This window comes from Pseudopipra pipra, chromosome 3 (assembly GCF_036250125.1).
Source record: "Pseudopipra pipra isolate bDixPip1 chromosome 3, bDixPip1.hap1, whole genome shotgun sequence".
Taxonomy (NCBI): domain Eukaryota; kingdom Metazoa; phylum Chordata; class Aves; order Passeriformes; family Pipridae; genus Pseudopipra; species Pseudopipra pipra.
In genome coordinates, this window is record NC_087551.1 from 49,084,905 (window position 1) to 49,105,056 (window position 20,152).

The 20,152-nt window shown below is 40.0% G+C and overlaps 2 protein-coding genes across 7 annotated transcripts; one reads left to right on the plus strand and one right to left on the minus strand.

Annotated features, from left to right (window-relative positions):
• Positions 1-315: 315 nt before the first annotated feature.
• FBXO30 (F-box protein 30) lies at positions 316-16,902 on the minus strand. Of its 6 annotated transcripts, none has more exons than XM_064649039.1 (5): positions 16,784-16,895; positions 16,109-16,215; positions 12,181-12,285; positions 4,076-6,170; positions 316-3,235 (listed from the first exon to the last, which is right to left on the minus strand). In XM_064649039.1, the coding sequence occupies exons 4-5, from the start codon at positions 6,152-6,154 to the stop codon at positions 3,032-3,034; spliced, it is 2,283 nt and encodes a 760-aa protein (XP_064505109.1). In that variant the 5' UTR covers positions 6,155-6,170; positions 12,181-12,285; positions 16,109-16,215; positions 16,784-16,895; the 3' UTR covers positions 316-3,031. The 6 variants fall into 6 exon arrangements, with proteins under 6 accessions (XP_064505109.1, XP_064505113.1, XP_064505108.1 ...); XM_064649043.1 differs by lacking the exons at positions 16,109-16,215; positions 16,784-16,895 and adding exons at positions 14,970-15,049; positions 15,954-15,968; XM_064649038.1 differs by lacking the exon at positions 16,109-16,215 and having other exon boundaries at positions 16,784-16,902.
• Positions 13,366-19,913, plus strand: LOC135410674 (collagen, type I, alpha 1a-like). The gene is made up of 4 exons (XM_064647384.1): positions 13,366-13,467; positions 15,828-16,131; positions 16,307-17,498; positions 18,091-19,913. The coding sequence occupies exons 1-4, from the start codon at positions 13,366-13,368 to the stop codon at positions 18,158-18,160; spliced, it is 1,668 nt and encodes a 555-aa protein (XP_064503454.1). The 3' UTR covers positions 18,161-19,913.
• Positions 19,914-20,152: the final 239 nt, after the last annotated feature.

The window sequence follows — 20,152 nt, forward strand, 5'->3', positions numbered from 1 at the left end:
ACAATATATGTCTTCAATGTTATGTAGTTAAATCTTTAATTGTGGAAGGCAATTTCTGCTGCATAATAGACCAAAGCAATAGAAATGGGCAGGTAAGTGTAAAAATAAATTACCAATCTTCACACTGAAATAAATGTGATAAATATTAGTCACTTCCAAATTATGCAATGTTTGAATGTTTGTAAATAGTTTCCTTTATGTAAATTTCTTTCTTTTTGATTATTTACTGGAATCCTACAGGCAGACACTGAGCACCATGCTTGAACACTGGTAGGCTGGGGATAAGCTTTAAAGAAAGTACAATCATACTAAAAGTGAAACTCCAAAAGTTTTATTAGGATTTCAACAGACATTGCAAAAAAATATTGCATAATGATTGAAAACATAATATTTTAAACAAAGTAGCAATGTGGTATCAAGTAAAAGAAAGACTGGAACAGCTGTCTATATATGCTGTATGGAAGATGTACCACGAAAGGGATACAACATTTTTAAAATTCAAGGGCAAATGTGAACAAGTCACATTTTGACAGACTGACTATACACCATAAATGTTTTACAAACTGCATAGCAGTGTAAAAAAAAAAAAGGTTTTATCCTAACTATACTGTATTCCTGCATTTCGAGCAGTTTACAAGGCAGAGATGTTGTTTACAACAATGATATTTTAATAGCTCTGGATTCTCATTAAAAAATTAACTAATTTAACAAAAAAGCCTGTATCTACATTTGAAAATAAAAGTGCATGTACTGAGAAATAGTGTTATTTCTTAAGAAGAGTACTTAAAAAGTTCATTTGATTAGATCAACAACTGATACTTCAGATGCAGTTCTGTACTGTGCTACAAGCGAGGTTCTACCAACACTAACTGAACACCCTCTTTTCCATAAGTGACCAAGACATATGTCTGCCTACTGTACTTATCAGGGTTCTGGGTAGTTACAAAGAATTCAAGTACCAAAACCACCACATTGCTCACTAAAAAATACCAGTAACCCCCAGACAGATGTTTTAAAGTAGATTTAACCATAAACACAAACATTATATCATTAACATTCAGGATCCTTCCAGTCACACAACTACTTTTAAAACACTGGAGAGCAGCAGCAAGGAGCCATTAGAGCTAAAAGACAAGAACTGATGAAAGTCTATCTCCTGCCTTATACTGAAGAATTTGTGAGTAATGAACATTTCAATGCATTCACAGAACTAGACCAGGGGTGTAAAATCCCTACCTAAAACCCAGTTGGTATAGTCAGCTCTGTACATCAGTCTAGATTCTCCTTTCCAGATAACTGGGGTAACAGCTAAGAATTACTGCAAATGTTGCTAACTTCTGTAGATGATTTACTCCTTTCTTCTCTTCAAACAAAAGGAAGATAAGTTGTTGGAACAAGAACATGTAGTTTGAAGATCCAGGCAGAACTTCTATTTGAGCTGTTATGATTTCAACTCATGGCACTGAAGAACTAGATTTATTTTTTTTTCTGGGCACCTGTAGCACTCTGAATAGAAAAAGGCAGTGAATGTTTAGCTGGACTGAACCCAGAATGGGAAATGCACAGATACCAAAGTTGTGAACTGCAGCCAGACTAGCCATAAACAAGTGTCCAGTAAAGAAATTACAAGTAATAAATTTAGCCATTTTTGTAAACATCTCCTCCTTACTAATCTCTTATTTTTTTCCTATAATGGAAATACGTACTGTATTTCATTGTTCCAAGCTCTGGTCTGTTTCTGTTTTAGCTTTGTGGCACAGTTGCTAAGTGCAACAGGCTAGAGACACCAACATTATTACAAACAAGTTGGAAAGTCAATTCAAGTTATTACAGTTATGCTATACCAGGCCATTTTTCATAGCATGTATTCTCTGTTCATAAATGCTTTGTAAGATCTTTTCTTATGGAAGACTGGAAGCAAATTGGAGTTGTTTGTTTAAAAAATGTGGTTGAACATACATTTCTGATATGCCTTATGCAATTAACAAATCATGTCTCATCTTATGAAGATGATACATTTGCTATACATACCAGTAATTTAAAATGCTGCTTTAAAAAGCAGCATTTTTATAGACAAATTAACAGAAAAGGAGACAATACATCTCACAATACCATAGAACAAGTAAAGCCCTTTCATTAGCTGCATTATAAATTCATAACTGTTCATCACATACTTAGAATTTCTGACTGCTCAAGCAATTTAACCCTCAGCCAACTGCAGGACAAGGAAAAATATTTTGAACATTTGATATCGATGTCATTGTAGGTGCGAGAGTAAAAACTAGTATTCCATGTTTTTAGCTCTTAAAGTTTTGCTCCCAGAAGTAGAATAACTGTTAAGAGTTCAGAAAAAAAATAGCAACTGTTGATATGTCAAAACAAAGTTGTGCTAAAAATTAAGCTGCTGTAAATCTAAGTTCACTTAGATCATTCCTAAAAAAAAAACTTTTTTTAAAAAAAGCTGATCCTAGATCACCTGTTAACTAGGAAGAGCACTAGAACACCGATTTAATGAGAAAAGATGTGCTTAAAAGCTGTGTTTGAGACATCTATTATAAAGTTTTGAATTCTTCCTTATCTTTCAAATATTTGGATTATAATTTGTTAAAAAAAAAATAGACCAGATACAGAAAGGACATTTGGACAGGATTTTCTCTCACTACAATTCAGTGTTTCCTATCTAAATGTGCATATCTCATTTAGAGGCTATTTTTGAAATATTATCAGTCATCAGCAACATGGGCACCAGTGAATCAGAAAACACATCTTAGGATTCTGTTCTTAAATTATATAAGTTAGATAAAACTACCCTGTCCAGCAAGTTCCGAATTTTTCAAACGTTAAGGCAACTTTCATTACTTTCCAGCTAAACAGTATTATAAAAAATAAATGTCACTTCAAACCTTATATACACAGTGACAGAGAAGATTTAGCTAGAAAGTATCTTTAGTACATTAATAAAGTGTCATGTAATATTACCGAGGTTATATCAGGTGCTTGAGTGGATGTGCAATTGGAGTGGTTGCAATACTTAAAGTACTGGTTTCAAAACAGAGCGCAGTGAACGTCCTTCTTTAGTGAGTTCTCGTGTTACACACATACATGGCAGCGGAACGGCCTCCTCTCTTCTCTCTACAGCATTATAGCTACATTTCTTCAAGTGGTCAGCCATGCTTACGATGTCAGCAAACTTCCACTCTTTCACAGTACAGAAGGCTGTACTGAAGCGCCAAACCTAGAAAATAAGTTGCACTTAGGCTCAAAATGTTTTAAGATACCTGAACTCAGAGCAGAAAATTAAATACTTCTGCTATGAAACTTTCAGGCAATGTTGTGCATCTACTATAAATCATAATAAAAACCAACATAGCAAAAATATACAATGCTAAAGTCTGTATGGTCAGTCCCAGGTTGACTCAGATTCCAAGACAACTCTGAACTGGGAAGAAACACAGGCAGTATTTTTTGCATCTACAAAATAGATGCAACCAGAAGTTAAGTGACAAAGTATTGCAACACCAGTCATTATGATTTGGTTCTGAAATTATCAACTTCTGGAATTTCAAATAAGTGCTAGAGATGCTCTTGGGGAGGATGGTGAAAACTGTACTACACAAAGGTCATCCAAAGGTTTTAAATTATTTCAGTATTTAAGGCACTCAATATCATGGCAATAGATAGGATTTCAAGAGGTTAGAAAAATAATTGCTGTAAACACTATAAAGGTAAGAAAAGCAAACTCTGTAGCAGCTTTCCTACTTCTGTGGAATACTGATATCAAAGAAAATCATGAAGCAATCTTTTAATATTTTAAAATATTGGAAAAAACAGAAGTTAATTTACTTACATCCAGTGAAAACTAGACAGACTACTTCAACTTCTCCAGCTGTGAAGAAGATTGAGCCAACCTGCTAGCAATTTTCACTTGTTCTAGACAACAATCTCTTTCTTGAAGGGTTATTATACCAAAAGCAAGTAGTATCAGAGATAATGTTAAGAGTAAAAGCAGAGACAGGACCAATTTAATACTTTCCCTTTCACCTTCAAAATAAAAAAAAACAAAACAAACACTTACCTTTTCTTTTACCTGCCAAGAACTTCCATCTGGGCACCTTCTCTTCTCCCACAGCAATATCACCATTCCACGTGCTTGAAGTAAGCTTCCACACACATCTCTCATTAAACGTGACACTCTTGAAAGCTGACATAAACTAAAGCCATCTAGAAAGCTAGCAATATGCTGCAGCACCTCAAAAGGTAGGCTACTCAGATGGTCATTGTGCAGTCCAATTAAGCAGCTTTTTGCTGGTTCCACTAATACTGTGGATATGCAAGGCTGAACTCCAAATGACCGTAAGTGGCGGTCATGAATAATTTTTGCCCCTTGTGTTGAAGGACAAAACCTTCGTTGAGAATATGTACACCCATAATATGCCAAAGGACACCTCTGCTCCATCCAGCCGTTAAGGCCAGCATGAATGTCTCCATGCACATTCTTAAAATGCGATGAAAATTCATTCCTTCTAAACAACTGTCCACAAACGAATGTAAACATTGAACGCTGTTTTGTTTGGTATCTAGCCACATATTCCAACACCAAATCCAGTCCAAGGGTCTGGAATGGACTTGGATTTGAGAGCTGTGGGTTGGCATGATCACATGCAGAAGCTGAAGCTATTTCCCCCACCATTGTATTTGTGGCCAATATCGCAGATGGGAGAGAAAATGTTTGGGTCCCAAAGTCAACGTGAAATGCATCAACAGCACGACTTTCGGATATCCCCCTACCTCCGGGAGAGTCTCCTAGGCAAAACAACAGAGCTGCAGTGATTAGATCAATCCCCTGAAGACCCATAGGATCTTCTGTTACCTCCAAATCTGATGTATCAACAGCTTTGTCTTCTTTTGGTGCTGACCAATAGTGGTTAACAAGAAATCTGTATGATCGATGCCGCAAAAGTGAAAATGCATCTATGTTTCTCAATCTTTCTTGCTCCACTTGTTTCTCTAATATTTCTTCTTCATTAGCATTATGGGGAAGTAGTACATGATTAATATTGCCATTAACTAAGTGATCAGATGATATTACTTCTTCTTTAAGTTGTGCTGTTACAGGGAAGGAGCTGCAAGACTGTAATGCTTCATCATCGTGAGATGCAGTACATTCACCATTTGCTACACTGGACGGTTTTGAATTAGATGCACTAAGATCTTCATTCTGGTCCAACACCTTTGAACATTCATTTTCTACATGAAAGCCATTACACAAAAGTGGGGAGTTACTGAGGTTTAGATTTAAGTCATGATTTTGCACTACATCATAACAAATATCACTAGAACCATTTTGCTCCATTTGTGAATTTTGACTCAAGCTATCAAAGTTAATTCCCCCAACTGCTCCTACATTATCTTCATCTGGATATTCATGGTCAGACTTTTTATCCTGAATAATGCCACTAGAAGCTTGTTCTTTAATCTCAGTATCTTCTTTCCTTTCATGTGGTGAAATGCAGATGTTTGAACTTAACATATTAATGTCCCGTGTAGCAGTGTTCAGAATATCCAGAGCAGCAGCTAAACTCCTCGTTGTTTCAACAGTAGCTTGATAAAGTGCACCATAGGACTCTTCATCTACAGGCATCAAACCATTTGTATGCACTGTATCTGGGGCACTTGATTTGACAGAGGTTTGCTCTCTGGATTCTGGTATTTGTTCACCTGCTTTTGACATCATAGTTGCTACTTTAAGGGATTCTAATAACATGCGCTGGTCTTGAAGGGCTAAAGCCATATCTAGCTGCTCCACTTCATCAACATCTTTACTCAGGTTTTCATAAGATTTTCGGTCAGCATAACTGACTGGCCATCTATTCCACTCCATGGTACAACATACCACACTTGCAGGACAAACTTCTAGATGATCAGCAATTTTATTTCGGGCTACTATGAAGGGACATCCAAAGCCACTATTCAAACAAGGCACTCTTTCAAGTGGACATAACATGCGATGTTCCTCAGCTTTACAGGAGTGAAAAACTGCACCACAAACCAAGGGGCAGCCAATCAAATCACAGGAAATGCCCGGCTCTGGTCTGGTCATACAACGACGGCTGACACAGTTCACACAGTGTATATGTTGCTGATGTTCCTCCATGACTGTAAATCCAATTCTGAGTAAAGAGAAAGGAGACAACAGCAGAGAATATTTACTCAATATTGTTAATATTTACTGACCATTATTTGCAATTTTGCATCCTTGGTCAGTAGCCATTTTAGGAAAACAAGTATGTAAGATCTTATTTCAAAGAAATGGTGCTTAAAAGTTTATCTGAAAATTAAAAATACACATTTGCATCAGAGTCCAAAACATGGTCTATACATTTATTTACCGGCTCTACTATATGCAACTTAGGGAAAAATGTTGTATAATCCTTCCCTCTGGAATAGCCCTTTTCCCCTGCCCATTGCAAATAGATTGTTCAATGAAAAACAAAGCATGATCATTGACTATATAGCCTACTACCTAAAATCATAAACCATACAACTGTACAGAGACAAAATAAAGGAAGCCAGATTCATCCTCATCTCCAGTTCTCTAAATTAAACAGAGGCAACATATTCCCCATATATTCTGCCTGGCTACCACCTAAGATGCTGACACCCTCTTCATGCAGTTCTGTTTAACACACTCTGCAGCCTTCAGTGAGTATCTCAATTCCCTGTTGTGTCCCATTCTCGCCTTCAACTCCATGCACCCGACAGACTGCAGTCCTTTACAACAGCTCTTCACTCTTTTTCTTCATCTATAGCTTATAGCTCCTCCCTTATTTTTTATAGTAGTTGTTGTACAAGGGTAGCAATTACACTACACAATTACACTGCACATTAAATAAGTCCTTTTATTTCATTGAAAACTTTTACATAAAACTTTAGTAGCCAACATGGTCCTACCTATACGTCCAGTTCAACCCACAAAATGTAAATTTTTAATGCATCCTATGGCAGTCCTGATTACAATACCAGCAGTTCAAAGTATAAGGGTATCACAACAACACTACATAAAAAGGCTAAACAACAATAAAAATGCAAATACATATACATCAATTGTGTAATCTATAATAACACACTGACACAAACAAAAAATTCAATTCTTTGTTGTGGCATGGAAAGAAAGGAAAAACGAAAAATGAAAGAAAGGAAGGAAAAAAGGAGAAAGGAAGGAAAAAGGGAGAAAGGAAGGAAAAAGGGAGAAAGGAAGGAAAAAGGGAGAAAGGAAGGAAAAAGGGAGAAAGGAAGGAAAAAGGGAGAAAGGAAGGAAAAAGGGAGAAAGGAAAGAGAAGAGTAAACTTTGCATCTTTGTACAATACTTTGAGAAACTCTGGAACGACTCATTTGCTGGAGTGCAGGCCCACACAAGTGATCAAGCTCTCCTCTATGCTCCAACAAACTCCCTCTCAGCAGTGATACCAGAAGGGATTAAAGTTCAGAAATATCAGAGAATGATTTGTGCAGAGCAAAATCTCAAAATACTGTTTCAAAAATCCATTGCTCAGTTTCATCTCTTCCTTACTCCCCCACCCTCTAGTAATTTTCTTAAGAAATAAAATGCTCAAATACTTTTAAATTATTAGAAATAGTTCCTTATTCTGCTAGCTAACAAATGCTCTCATGCATTGTCTTCAGACTGAATACTTCTATTTTAATGCATTAAGGCTTCTTACATTAAAATTACTCTAAACTGAAAAAACAAAACTGCTTAGTATTATTCCTTCTGTTCAAACTGATGGTAAAAAGAAACAAGTGCCTTTTAGACACTCCACTTTAAATAAAGCATTTAAATAGAAATCTATGTGACACTTCACTCACTTCTGTTCTTTTATAATGCTTTGAAATTCATGCCAACTTTAAGTAGCAATCAGTCCTCACCCCCCATCCGTCGTAATTTGGATGACTTAAATATTTTAGCCACCCACTCTCCTGAACACTTCTAACAAAGAAGCATATGTGCTACACTTAGCAGGCAAAACACAGCTGAATTTCCCCCACTATACCTTAGCATTTATATACTGAGTAACAAGTGAGTTTCAAATAAATTGTCAAGTGCATCAGTCACTGGATTCAGCGACTGACTGACTTGCTAAACATTTTCGCAAACCTTTCTGGCACACAACCTGCTTTCAACGTGCAAATTAAGTCAGATAGCATCTACTACAAAAGCTGAAACACGTTTAATAAAGAATAAAAAAGAGAAAATTATTTAACTTCTCTGAAGATATTTTTAGTTCTTCCAGCAAAGCCCTGTCTACCTTAATTCTTGCCAAATACAGCAGCCTATTGCTAGACTAAAGAAAATCTCAGAACTTTGCATCAGTACTGAAACCACACTGTAGCCTTCTTCAAGTCAACGGGTGAGCAGAGATCAAAAGGAAGCTCTCAGGTTATGTGTGTATTTTAAAGTGCATAAGACAAAATGAAAACAGCATTGAAAAAGACAATTGCTAATTTATAATGCAGGAGCCCCTAGAGACCCCAGCCCTTGTTTCATGTATCTAAACAGTCTTGCTTCCTTAAAGCAACAGCCTGGTAGTAGTAAAGCTTAATTTAATCAATTAGCCACAATTATGATTTAAAATAAAAAATTAAAAAATATATATTGTTTACATACTTTGCAAAAAGCTCTGCACCCTGCTCACTTTAAGCTGGCCAGAAGTGAGCCACTTGCAGAGGAGTGGGCAGGTGTGTTAGGTAGCACACACACTGCTGCTGAGCCAGCACTATTCTACTGCTTCTAGGCCAAAGCTGGCCCACATGCAGCAGCTCAGAACCCAGTCAAACTGAGCTCCTATTTGCCTGCACCATTTCTGTAGACGTACCTTAAATTAGTCAACCACCATTAAATACTATCTTTAAATAGCCTATGTCAGCTTACACAGAACATTCTATTAAGACAGTAAAACATCCTTCTCCCCAGCACACTATCTTGGTTTTTTACAAGTCAGATTGTAAAACCCGAGTTGCAGGATGATACTGGCTTTTCTCAGGCTCCTGGACTCCTTCACACAAAAGCTAATATTCATCAAAGCTTAATGATTTCATACAAGCAAATGACAAATGAAGTGTGCAAAAAGGAAACAAAATCTGGTGAAAACATGATGTATCAGTAACAGACGGGATATGAAAGCCAAAGCAGACACTAAAATATCAAGTCTTATCAATAGGTAGATGCTAACTTGTTCTATAACAGATGCTTCAGGTTGTTTTTATAAAGAGGCGGTTACAGACACAAATCAATTAAGTAGCTGAAGTGACCTATTCCCTCAGTTTCCATAAATAAGAATTTTACTGGTCACTAGGAAGTTTTATGTTAGTTGCCATTTATCTTAAAATTCAAATCCTTTGGCTCCTTATCTAAATACATAATTTAGAATCTCTTCAGACATCAGCAGACCATCAGCAGAACAGTCAGTAAAATTCTGTGTTCTGCTTATAAGCGTTAACTCCACAGCACCTGGCGGAGAACTTCAATTTAGTCAGAATGTCACATTTTACTTACAGGTTACTACAAAGTCTCTTTAAATATATTACATGTCCTTTTATGCATTGGGCTTCACACTCAACAGCTGTTTTGGGCAGTCATGAGTTCCTGGACTGCTTAAACTAGTTAAGGCTTCTGATATAATTCAATTATCAAATTGCAAATTAAGTCCAAAGGCAAAAAAAACCAAACAACCCTATCAAACTGGTGAAGTAAATGGATAAGACCTCAAGAATTAGCACATTCATTAATCAGCAAATGGCCATGACTCACTATTTTGTAAGCTAACTTTGTGAACCACAGAACTTAGCACCTCTTTGATTCATAGATTAAGAGCATCCACATATGAATAATTTTCCTTTAAATAACCATAACCAATATATCATTAGTACTACACAGAGAACAAGAACCACCCTCTTCTCAAACACTGCCTTGTAAAGGAAAAAACTGTTGGGTAAAGGGGAGATAAAAGAAAATTCTTGCTGGAGGTAACAAAGTCCTTTCATTTTCTCTAATACAGCAAACTAAAAGGGCTAACAAAGAATGTCATTGCTGACCTAAAGAAAAATATATGTCATTAAAACATGTACCAATAGTATTTACAGTGTTTATATCCCACTGTGTTCCTTGTCACAATATGGTGAGAAGACAGTGTCAGATCAATGACTACAGCAAGGAGGAACAGCTGTCCTTTTCTAATAGTGTAGTGTCAGCAACTAACTTCAGTTCAGTTCAGTGTGCTTAAGTACACACACTTGACTGTTACTAGCAGAGAAACCTAAAAATACATCCCGTTCCAGTGAGGTGACCACTGCTGTCAGAATTTGTGCAATCACTTGATGTTATTGTACATACTATACAGTCAGCTGACCAAATCAGCCGGAACATGCTTTGAAAATCTGTCATAATTAAAAGGATTAAAATTCCAGCTGCTACTGCCACATGATTTTCAGTTGCTGTTATAACACAAACATTAAAATAGCATAATAAAAGTTTCAGACACTACACAGTGCTTCAGCTGCAAGAGCTCTCACTTTCTTCTACACCACAAGAGCTGTACTTAGTATTATCAAACCCAAAGCCTGCTTGCTTACTCTCCCCTATGTGAATTCTTTGGTGCCAATAAGGCAGGAAATCACACAACCATTATTGCTGTTGGAACCCTCCATTACTCAGCCACCTTATTCACCAACCTATAAAGCTCAGCTACCTTTGAGACTCTTCTATCAAATTCAAGTAAATAGGCAAACAGGTTCTTAAATTACTGGTTCAAGGAAGTAGAAGCATAGAGACACACAAGCTGTACTACAAGTTTAAACTCCCAGAAGCATCCAAATCCACCCACAAGCAAATATATGCAAACCATGCTAAAAAGTTCCCTTTTCTTCTGGACACTGTAGAAGAGACTGCCGTACTTCTGAATCTTCCATCTTTTACCCAGGTTTCTCTCAGGAACTTCTCTTTCAGATGCCCAACTTCGACCTTAAGGGATACTAACTGCCGCTCCCACCCCGGAGTTCATCAAGACAAACCTGATTTCTGTTACAAGTAGGGAGATCAGGGAAGTTAAAACTGTGTTCAAAACAGTTGGACAGATGAGTGTTCACTGGATTCTCATACATAAATTCATCCACAACAAAGAGGAGAGCATCTTCCCTGGCTGGTAGTGACTGCATATATTGAACATATTAGAATGAGTCTACATTACCTTTTTGTTAAACACTGAAAACATGAGAAGAAGCTCCAATTACTAAAGCCCAAAATACTATATAAATAAGATGCTACTTGGACCATTATGATCATAGTCTACACTCTAATTTATTACACAAAAGAGGCAGAAAAAGTTCATGCTCAAAACATGGCTTCTTATTGCAAGGAAAAAAATTTAGGGGGACACATACTTCTGGAAAGATGCAAGTTTTATCAGTGGTCTAGCATTGACAGAATATATACTAACTGCTTTTTTAAGCATAAATTAAAGTTACCTATCCCCCTCACAAACAAACCAGACCAAAACAAAAAGAAACCTCTAATTACAGCAAAAATAGTAACCATTAGAATTATGGGGAAGTGCAACCTTTTTTATATCAATCTTATAAAGAAGAGCTTTTCTATGTCTGTCTATTTCTGCCCCAAATATCCTACTCTAGGAACAAAAATCTATTTTGCATTCTTTTGAGTAGCACTTTAGGAGTTCCTTTCTTCCTAGTGGCAAACCATCTTCCTACCATTCATAGATTTCGATTTCAGTGAGGTTATTTCCTCCAAAATCATTGCAGAAAAAAAAAAAAAGGTAGAATTGAAGGGGAAAATGACCCAAAGCAAAACACTGATTTGACTGAAGTCAGAGATGCCCTGTGTGTCTGGCTTTGTTCCACTTTAGAATAGAAGCTCTGATGAAATGACAGAACACTCTCTTCTATCCCTTTTAAACTCAGTGAGTGTTAAAAATCAAAACCAAAACTACTAGGCTTTTCCTTTGAGTACTTTTGTGACAGATCTGCCATGCATTCTTGCTTCCTTGACACATTCCCCAGAGAGGAAACCCCAAGGCTTCAATGTGCCTTTGGCCACACACTGACACAGGACAACTGCATGAGGAGCAGCTATGCTTGCTGCATGGCTCAGGCACAGAAGCACTCTACCTGTTGAGATGGTGACAGGGCAGAATCAGCCAGAGAGTCAGTAGATTTCATGTGTAAAGCACTTCTGAACTTGAGCACAGTGTGACTCCTCAATTGCTGCAGACTCTGAAAGAAATGAGATCAGAAGTAAGATTTCACTTCAGGTGTAGAAATTGCTTTCCATATGTACAATCCCCTGGAAAGGTCATGTGCTTACACTACCTGAAGCTACAAAGGCTGAAATTTTTTGCAGCCTTTATAGAAATATAAACAAGTTTTTAACAGACTTCCCAGGGGCAACCTAAGTTCTGTCATTTTAGCTTACCGATAGCTGTTAGTCACCTCATTACATTTAAGGCTATAAGACATTATTCAAAGTTATTATTCTGACCTACCACACTTAATTCATTGCTCTGACCACTTCAGGAAAAAAACCAGACTCGAATGAAAGATTACAACAGCTGGAGAACTAAAATAAATAAATAAATTTAAAGTTTGATTTTTTTACAAACTGCATTTTAGTCTAGTTATAATTCGTCCATCTTCAGTCTTCACATGAGAACTTATTAAGCAGTTGCTTACTATTAAAAAGCTTTTTACTGTAATAAGCTGCTTCTTCCTTGTGTTCATACCCAAGGATTATCACTAAAACTTAACAGAGATGGAACTGAGGTGATAAGCCCAAAGGAACAACAATATTCTTATCCCCCAATTTCCTTCAGGAAAACAGGAAAGAAAATAAGCCATTTCTCAGAAATCAGAAACAGTACTACTGTAAAAAATAATGCATTCTGTATTGCAGGAGGTAGTTTTAACCACCCAAAACAAAAAATAAATTCTTCTTATGTAATATTTTAATTCATACATGCTGCCAAAGAATTCCTGACCTCTGCATATTTACAGAAATTGGGCCAAGAATGTCATTAATACACTGTTTCAGGTCTTTCTACACAAGTTTAACCAGTTCCCATAGCAAAATAAGAAAAGAACTTTAAAGTAAATGGACCATGAATGCAACTTCTCTCCAACATACCAGACTGAAACGCAGATGTCGTATTCTGTACATATAAAGTTATTTTTTCTATTAAAAATACATCCTTGTTAGTAGACAATGGCCTGACCAATATACAGCAAAATAGACAGTACACAAAACAATTTAACAGACATCCATACACACATACCTCATCAGATTACACTAAAGTAGAAATGAGGGAGTTTGTCCCAAAATACTTTGAAAAATTCAAAATAGAAGAAGATTATGAGAACAAGAGAGACTGTTTTAACAACTTTAACCTATTCTATTTTTGGGTATTTCACTTTCTTATCAAATGAAAGACATTTTTTGCAGCAACAGTTAGGCTTTTCCCCCTTCCACGCTACTTGGTTTTAACACAAGAGAAACAGTAAAAAAATAGATAGTTTAAAAAAAAACCACTACTGTCTAAACAAAACCTCACCTATCTCAAATGACAGAAAGCTGGGAATATATTTAATAATGAGCATGTTATACCACCTCTTTCAATATGTTTCTAACATAAATGAAGAACTGGAAAACACAAACATCTTCACTACAAGTTTGTGCAGGGTTTTAGGACGTACAGTGAGTCATCAATTTATCTCTAATATAATTTAGACTGCATTTTCCAACTGCCAACAAGCTTGATGCTATTTCTTTTTCCCCAAAGACTCCAGCTGAACGTTCCTATCCAAACACATTCCTTATCTGATGACAATAGTGACTCAGCCAAAACAAGGTTTTGTAAAAGCATTACAGCTATGTCAGTAAAGCACACTCATATAAAGATCCTATTTGCAATGAATCTATCACTTCAACAAATTTCTCTGTCAAACAGGACTTTCAGAAAACTGCAATTTCTACTAGAGATGCTTCTAAATTGACAAATAAAAGCCTGAATTTCAACAAACAAAACACCACCCACCTTCCAGCATCTCCATAACCAAGTCTGAACCAGGTATCACAATCGGCCTGAACCACTACCTAAAGTTTTGTATGAAGAGCTGTAACTACACCACTTAAAACTTTACCTCACCATGCCTCTCGTTCTCATGACTTAAGTTTAAACCTATCATGCTTTCATCATGATTTCACATTAAGAGCTTAGATCAACATTGGGCATTTGGTAAGAAACAGCACAGTCTACTCAATTAGATGTTCTGCTGACTGTAAGGGTTTGCAGGGTACTGTAGCTTCAAGTAGCACTAACAGATTACAACAAAATTACAAGACATCAAGTGTCACCTCAGAAACTATGAAAAACAGTAGCTTGCAAAGTACATCAGAATCTAGAACTCCCCTGCCATTTTAACTCCCTTGGCCTGTTCCAGAGCAGTTTATATTACGAGATTTTTCAGCCTTTTTCCTTCATTCAACATTGAGACTAGATACAGCTCAGACACTTAGGACAGCTTACACAGATTTCTCTGTGACCTTCAATAATTTGAGGTCTTCTACTTCTTTATTTGAGGTCTGTTCAGGAATACTTAGCACCCCTTATACAGTCTAACCATCCCACCAACAGATACATCATCTTTATTCTTATTATGCAGATAAGAAAACTGAAGGGAAATTGCCACCAGCATAATGATGAAAAATGATTCCCTGCTCCCATCTCTGTACCACTGGATCTCATTGCTAGGGGCAAAGAGCCTTTGACTCAGTTGAGACAGAGGTCACCAAAGAAACAGATCTATTGATATGAGGGAATTTTTGCTATTTTAGTTCAATTGGACTGAATACAAAGCATAGGTTTTTCACAGACCTGAAATCTACAGCAGCTAAAGGAACTCACTTGAAGACTGAGAGCCATATGCTTTCTTCTTCAGAAAGTTGTAGACTACAAGACACTCTCTTCAGGACCTAAAAACCTGGCTGTCCAAAAACATGCAGAACTCTTGTCCAGAAAGCTTCCAACCAGATATTGCTTGTTAAACTCAGCACTTATTTTGCCCATTAGACTTCTAACATCAAAGTAAAAGGCAAGGGAAATATAATCCAAATTTAAGAAGCCAATTGAATAAATGCAGAATTTAGTGCAAAAGAGTAAAAACACTGCTTTTGCATAACTTTTGCCCATTCTGCTGGGATTCTCCTGTTCTCTAACACCTTCTAACTTTGGAAGAAAACAAGGCAAGAGACCCAACAAAAAGTCTCAGCTTGCAATACAACCCCCATTCACCCTTTTAATCTACTTCTTCTCTGGATGAAATTTGACTGCTATGCAGGAATTATGCACAGATATTTACATGCATACAGAGTCGGACACAGTAAAGTTACCAGTGTATTTTTCAGTCTTCCAGTACTCAACTTGCTTACCAAGCAAAGTTCTTCTAATAATATGTTTTGGACTTCTGGGAGAGGGGTGCAGAGGGGAAGATCATAAATAAGCATAACTAACATTCTCTTCAAAAGAGATGCATGAACCTTAACCATCCAAATCACAGCACAAGTTAAGGTGTATGACATCAACACGCAGCAGAAGGCAGCAGCTGACCAGGGAAAGGACTTAACCATCAAGTACTACACACCAATCCTACAGAAAGCAGAGGAAGGCATCTTGCCTTAAGTACTAGCACAAGCAAGGTGATGCTGTTACTACACGAGCACAGGCCTGAGTTTGGACTAGTATGGTAACACACACTTATTTTAGCATATTAACAACACGGGAAACAAGGATTATGTAAAGCTCCTCAGCCAAATCCGAGTAGAGCTTTATAGAACAAAAGAAAGCCGTCTCTCCAGCCCACGGGTTGTTTCCCTTAAGAATTCTGAAGACCTGCTGCAAACAACAGCGGCGCTAGAACTTTTGGAAGTGAGGCCACACAACTGTTCCAACACGCGAGCCGTTCAACAAGCTGCTGTCATCTCCCTGTGTGCTTCTGATTGCCGATCCGTGGGGTTACGGGAGTGCAACCACGTAACGTTCTTTACCTTCATAAAGGAGGGAAACAAAGGTTCCACTGCACGTCAACAGCCGTAAAAAAAAAAGGAATTTGGAGAAGAGTCAAACCACCACCTCCTGCATGGTCTGAGCACACCTACTCGAAGTAACACGAACACGGGGCATTAGAGAAGATTTTCAGGAATACCTCTAGATCATCTGCTCTCTTCCCCTCTCCTTCCACGCAGAAAGGAGCCTCTCCGACTGCGGTCTCCACAGCACCAGGCAGCCCCCGGCCCTATCCCCTCCCCACGTGCTATCGCGACACCCCGACAGCGCTGGCAGCACTGGGGTCATAATAAGCAGCAGCAGCAGCGCTCGGTCCGACGCCGCCGCCCGTGAGCCCGGAGTGGGGCCGGCAAAGGGGCGGGGCGGCCGCGGCCACCCTACATGGCCCGGCCCGGCCCGGCCCCGGCGCTCCGGCCCGCGGGGATCGGGGGGCGGGAGGGGCGGAGGGGACCCGGCGGAGCCGCACACCGAGCCACCCGCGGCCCGCCCCGGCCGGAGCTGTCAGCGGCGGCGAGGAGCCGCCCCGGGCGCTCGAGCCCCCGCCGGGCCGCCATTTGTTTACGGCCCGGCTGCCGGGCAGCGGGGCGCGGCCCCGGGGGGGCGCAGGCCCCGGCTCGCCCCGCCGGACAGCAGCAGCAGCAGCAGCGGCGGCTCACCCGTCCCCGTCGCTCGGCAGGCAGGCAGGAGGGCGCGGGAGCCTGCGCTGCGCCTCGCCCTTTTCCCCTGCGGGGCTCTGGCCGCCGCCGCCGCCGCACTCTGTTCCCGTCGCTCCGCCTCTGCCGGCCCGGCTCGCTCTGCCCGCACCGCCGCGGGGCTCCCGGCGCGGCCCCGCTCCGGCCGCGCCCCCGCCGGCCGCGCGCGCGCGCGGCACAGCCAAGGCCAGCGGGTGCGCGGGGCGGGGCGGGGCCGGCGGGGGCGGGGCCGGGATGGGACTGGGCCGGAGTGCCCGGATGGCGCGTGTGGCCTCCGTGGCCCCTGCGCGTGCGCGGTAGCGGCAGCCGCCGCCGGGCTGTGGGGGTGCGTGGGCTTCGAGGGGGAGCGGTGGCTTCGGGGCTCCCTGGCGTGCCCTGTCCTTCCGGTCCGGGAGCCAGCGTGCCCTGCCCCTGGGGTTACCGCCTTTGCAGCTTTCCTGGGCCTCGGGGCTGCCGCTGCGGGCGGTGGTGTGGGCGGAGGGCTCAGCCAGCGCAGCTGCCGCGTCGGGTCCGAACGGACCCTGTCGGCTCGCCGGGCGCACCGGTGGGCGCTGGGGCACTGTGACGACCCACCCTTGAAGGGAAGGGAAGCACCTAAGATTCCTAAATGCGCGTTGGTCGAGACGAACGACAAAAGTCAGAGGGTCCGCAATCAATCAGGAAGTTTTATTAGTAAATTGTACATTTGCCATGGAAATTGGTATATTAGTCCCTGACCTACTATATAAGGCACACGACACTGAGTTTCAGATAAAGCAGTAGGGAGAAAGGAAAGGGAAGAAAAAGGGGGGAAGGGAGACAAGGAGATCACCAGTCCTGGTCCCAGGGTCAATCCAGCTGAGGGGATGCACCACTGCAATCTCTCCTGTGACTTAAGTTGGCTTTTCTGGGCCTCTGCAGGCGCTAGGTCTTGCTAAAGCCCCCACCACATCAGCAACACCTTTCCAGCCAGCCAGCTCAGAATATGCCTTTTAGTGTTACTGGCAGTGCCTGTCTAACACCTTTCTGGGTGCATGTTGGGCTTACACCCCACAACTTTCTTCCCAGAAGCTTGGACTTGGTCCCAGAAGTGCAGTATGTTGAGCCTTCCTTTGCAGGTCTTGCCGTTCAGTCCATGGAAACCTGCCCTTGTAACTAGGTAGGAATCACACAGGGTGTACAGCTGTAAGTGTCCTTATTCCTGATACACTTCATATTTTAAGGGGATATAGTGTGTCTTACAGTCCTGAGAAAAAAAGCAGTTTTACTTAGACCATACCCTTTTTTTTCAGAAGGAACATAATAAATGTAGACATATTTTGTGGCCGCAGAAGATACAGCTTGGGGAGATTAGTTTGTTAATTCACAAGAAAAGGTATTCTTCCTTTAAATTTCCAGGAAAACCTTGTTTTCTGCACCTAGTTTCTGAAGACCTTCTTTCCCTGCCATCTGTGTAGATTTCTGTTTGAGAGAGGTTGTACATGTTTAAGATCAAGCAAAATAGATCCTCTGAATCTCTCAGCACCTAACCCGAGTTTGCTGGGGAGTAAGTAAAAGATGTGACTGTTGCACGTTTGAACATTTAGCATCTTAGAAAATTCTTACCTTTTCTTACAAACAAGAGAGCATGAAGGACATAAGCCATCATTTTCACATTAGGTACGTAAGACAAAGCATAAGATGACCTTAATATTGAGGCATCATTGCCAGCACTTCCTATAATAAGCACTCTCAGGTTTGCCCCACCCTTATACTACAGCCTTGATCTTCCTTGATCCTGAGGACAGGCCCTTTTTATCCTTCACAGGTTTGATTATAGGATCAGGATATAATAATCGAGCCAAGTGAGTTCCAGAAGATGGTAGGGATTGGCACCATGACTCAGAGAAGCCAAGCAAAATCATTTCATCTGCTCAGCAGGCAATTATATAAATTACTGGGCAGAATCTGTGTAGACAGTCATGGTTTTTGCAACTGGCTTGTACTGGCAGTGTCTGCTGTGGGGCAGGTGGAGTTTACTGTGCTGCTTATTCTCACCACAGTGGAGTACACTCGCTGGCTGGTTGAGATCACTCTGCTGGAGAGGTATTAATTACACAGGGTGTTGCAGTGCTTCTGTCACTGACTATGTTCCAGAATTGAGCTTCTATGACTGAAGCTGGGCTTTTTATTGCTTCTTTTGAGTGAGAAGAATGAATTTCTGTGGCTTGGACTTCCTTTCTCATACCTCAGCTGAGACTTCTCTGATCATGCAGTCATTCAGGGAACAATCTGCTGCTTCTCTAATGCTTTAGTGCATATACTTGTTTATGGTCCCACAGCTATTCCCTGGTGTCCCACCAGACAATCATCATCATTCCCATGAACTGCTATTTAAGGTAATCAGGCAAGTTGTAATCACACAATTTGGCTTAGTACCATTGACCTACAAGCCAGAAGGTCTTTGAGGATTCAGTGGATGAACAACTGGAGAGGTTATTTTCTGCTAGCTTAAATCCAAAATGACTGAAACTTCATTCTGGCTATTCATAAATGGAAAATGAGTATCCATTTCTGGTCCAGTGTTGTTCCGTCCATGACACTATCACTGAAGTCAACAGAAGAGTGAAGTGTATATTGATTCTTGAGGCGGTATAACTGGTGTCTTTCCCCTTATTTGAAGTAAAGCCTGTACCAAATACCAAGGCAGTTGCTGAGGTGTGCAAACAATCTCCTGTAAGCCAGTAACTGTGAAATAAAACACATTTATTTCTAAGGTTGTGGAAAGTGCAATTTGTTTGCTGTCAGTGAATGTGAATTATTTAAGCACTTTCTAGTTTCAAATTCTAGCAATCACAGTCTTTTTTCACCGATGGGTATTTTTGTCTGGAAATTCTTTCTACGTGGAGACATAGAGGGGGAAAATAATTACTAATGTTTCCAAAATGCGTTTGCAAGTAGATTGACTAATGCGTGAGTGTTCGTATTTAGCAGTGTGTAAAAATAAACAGCTGAGATCTGCCCACAAAGCCACATATGCAATTTGCACTGCAGGATGTTTCCAAACAACAGAGACCTCAAAAAAAGTTTTTTGCAACTCTTAAGTTTGTTTTCAACCTAGGACCATCAAGAGATCTGATGCTTACCTTAATGCTTTTATGGTTATACCTTTTCAAGCAAAGTCTCTCCTCTTTAACGAGGTACTTCTTCTGTCATTTAAAAAAGAAGCCAGTGACTAGCCTAGAGACTTGAAGTAGCATAATAATCAGATTCTCTGATAGTAGTAACATTTGATATTTTAGAACATCTTGAACATGTATTATAAAAGAAGCTGCTAGATAAGATCATGAATTTGGGCATTTTGTGTTGTTTCTT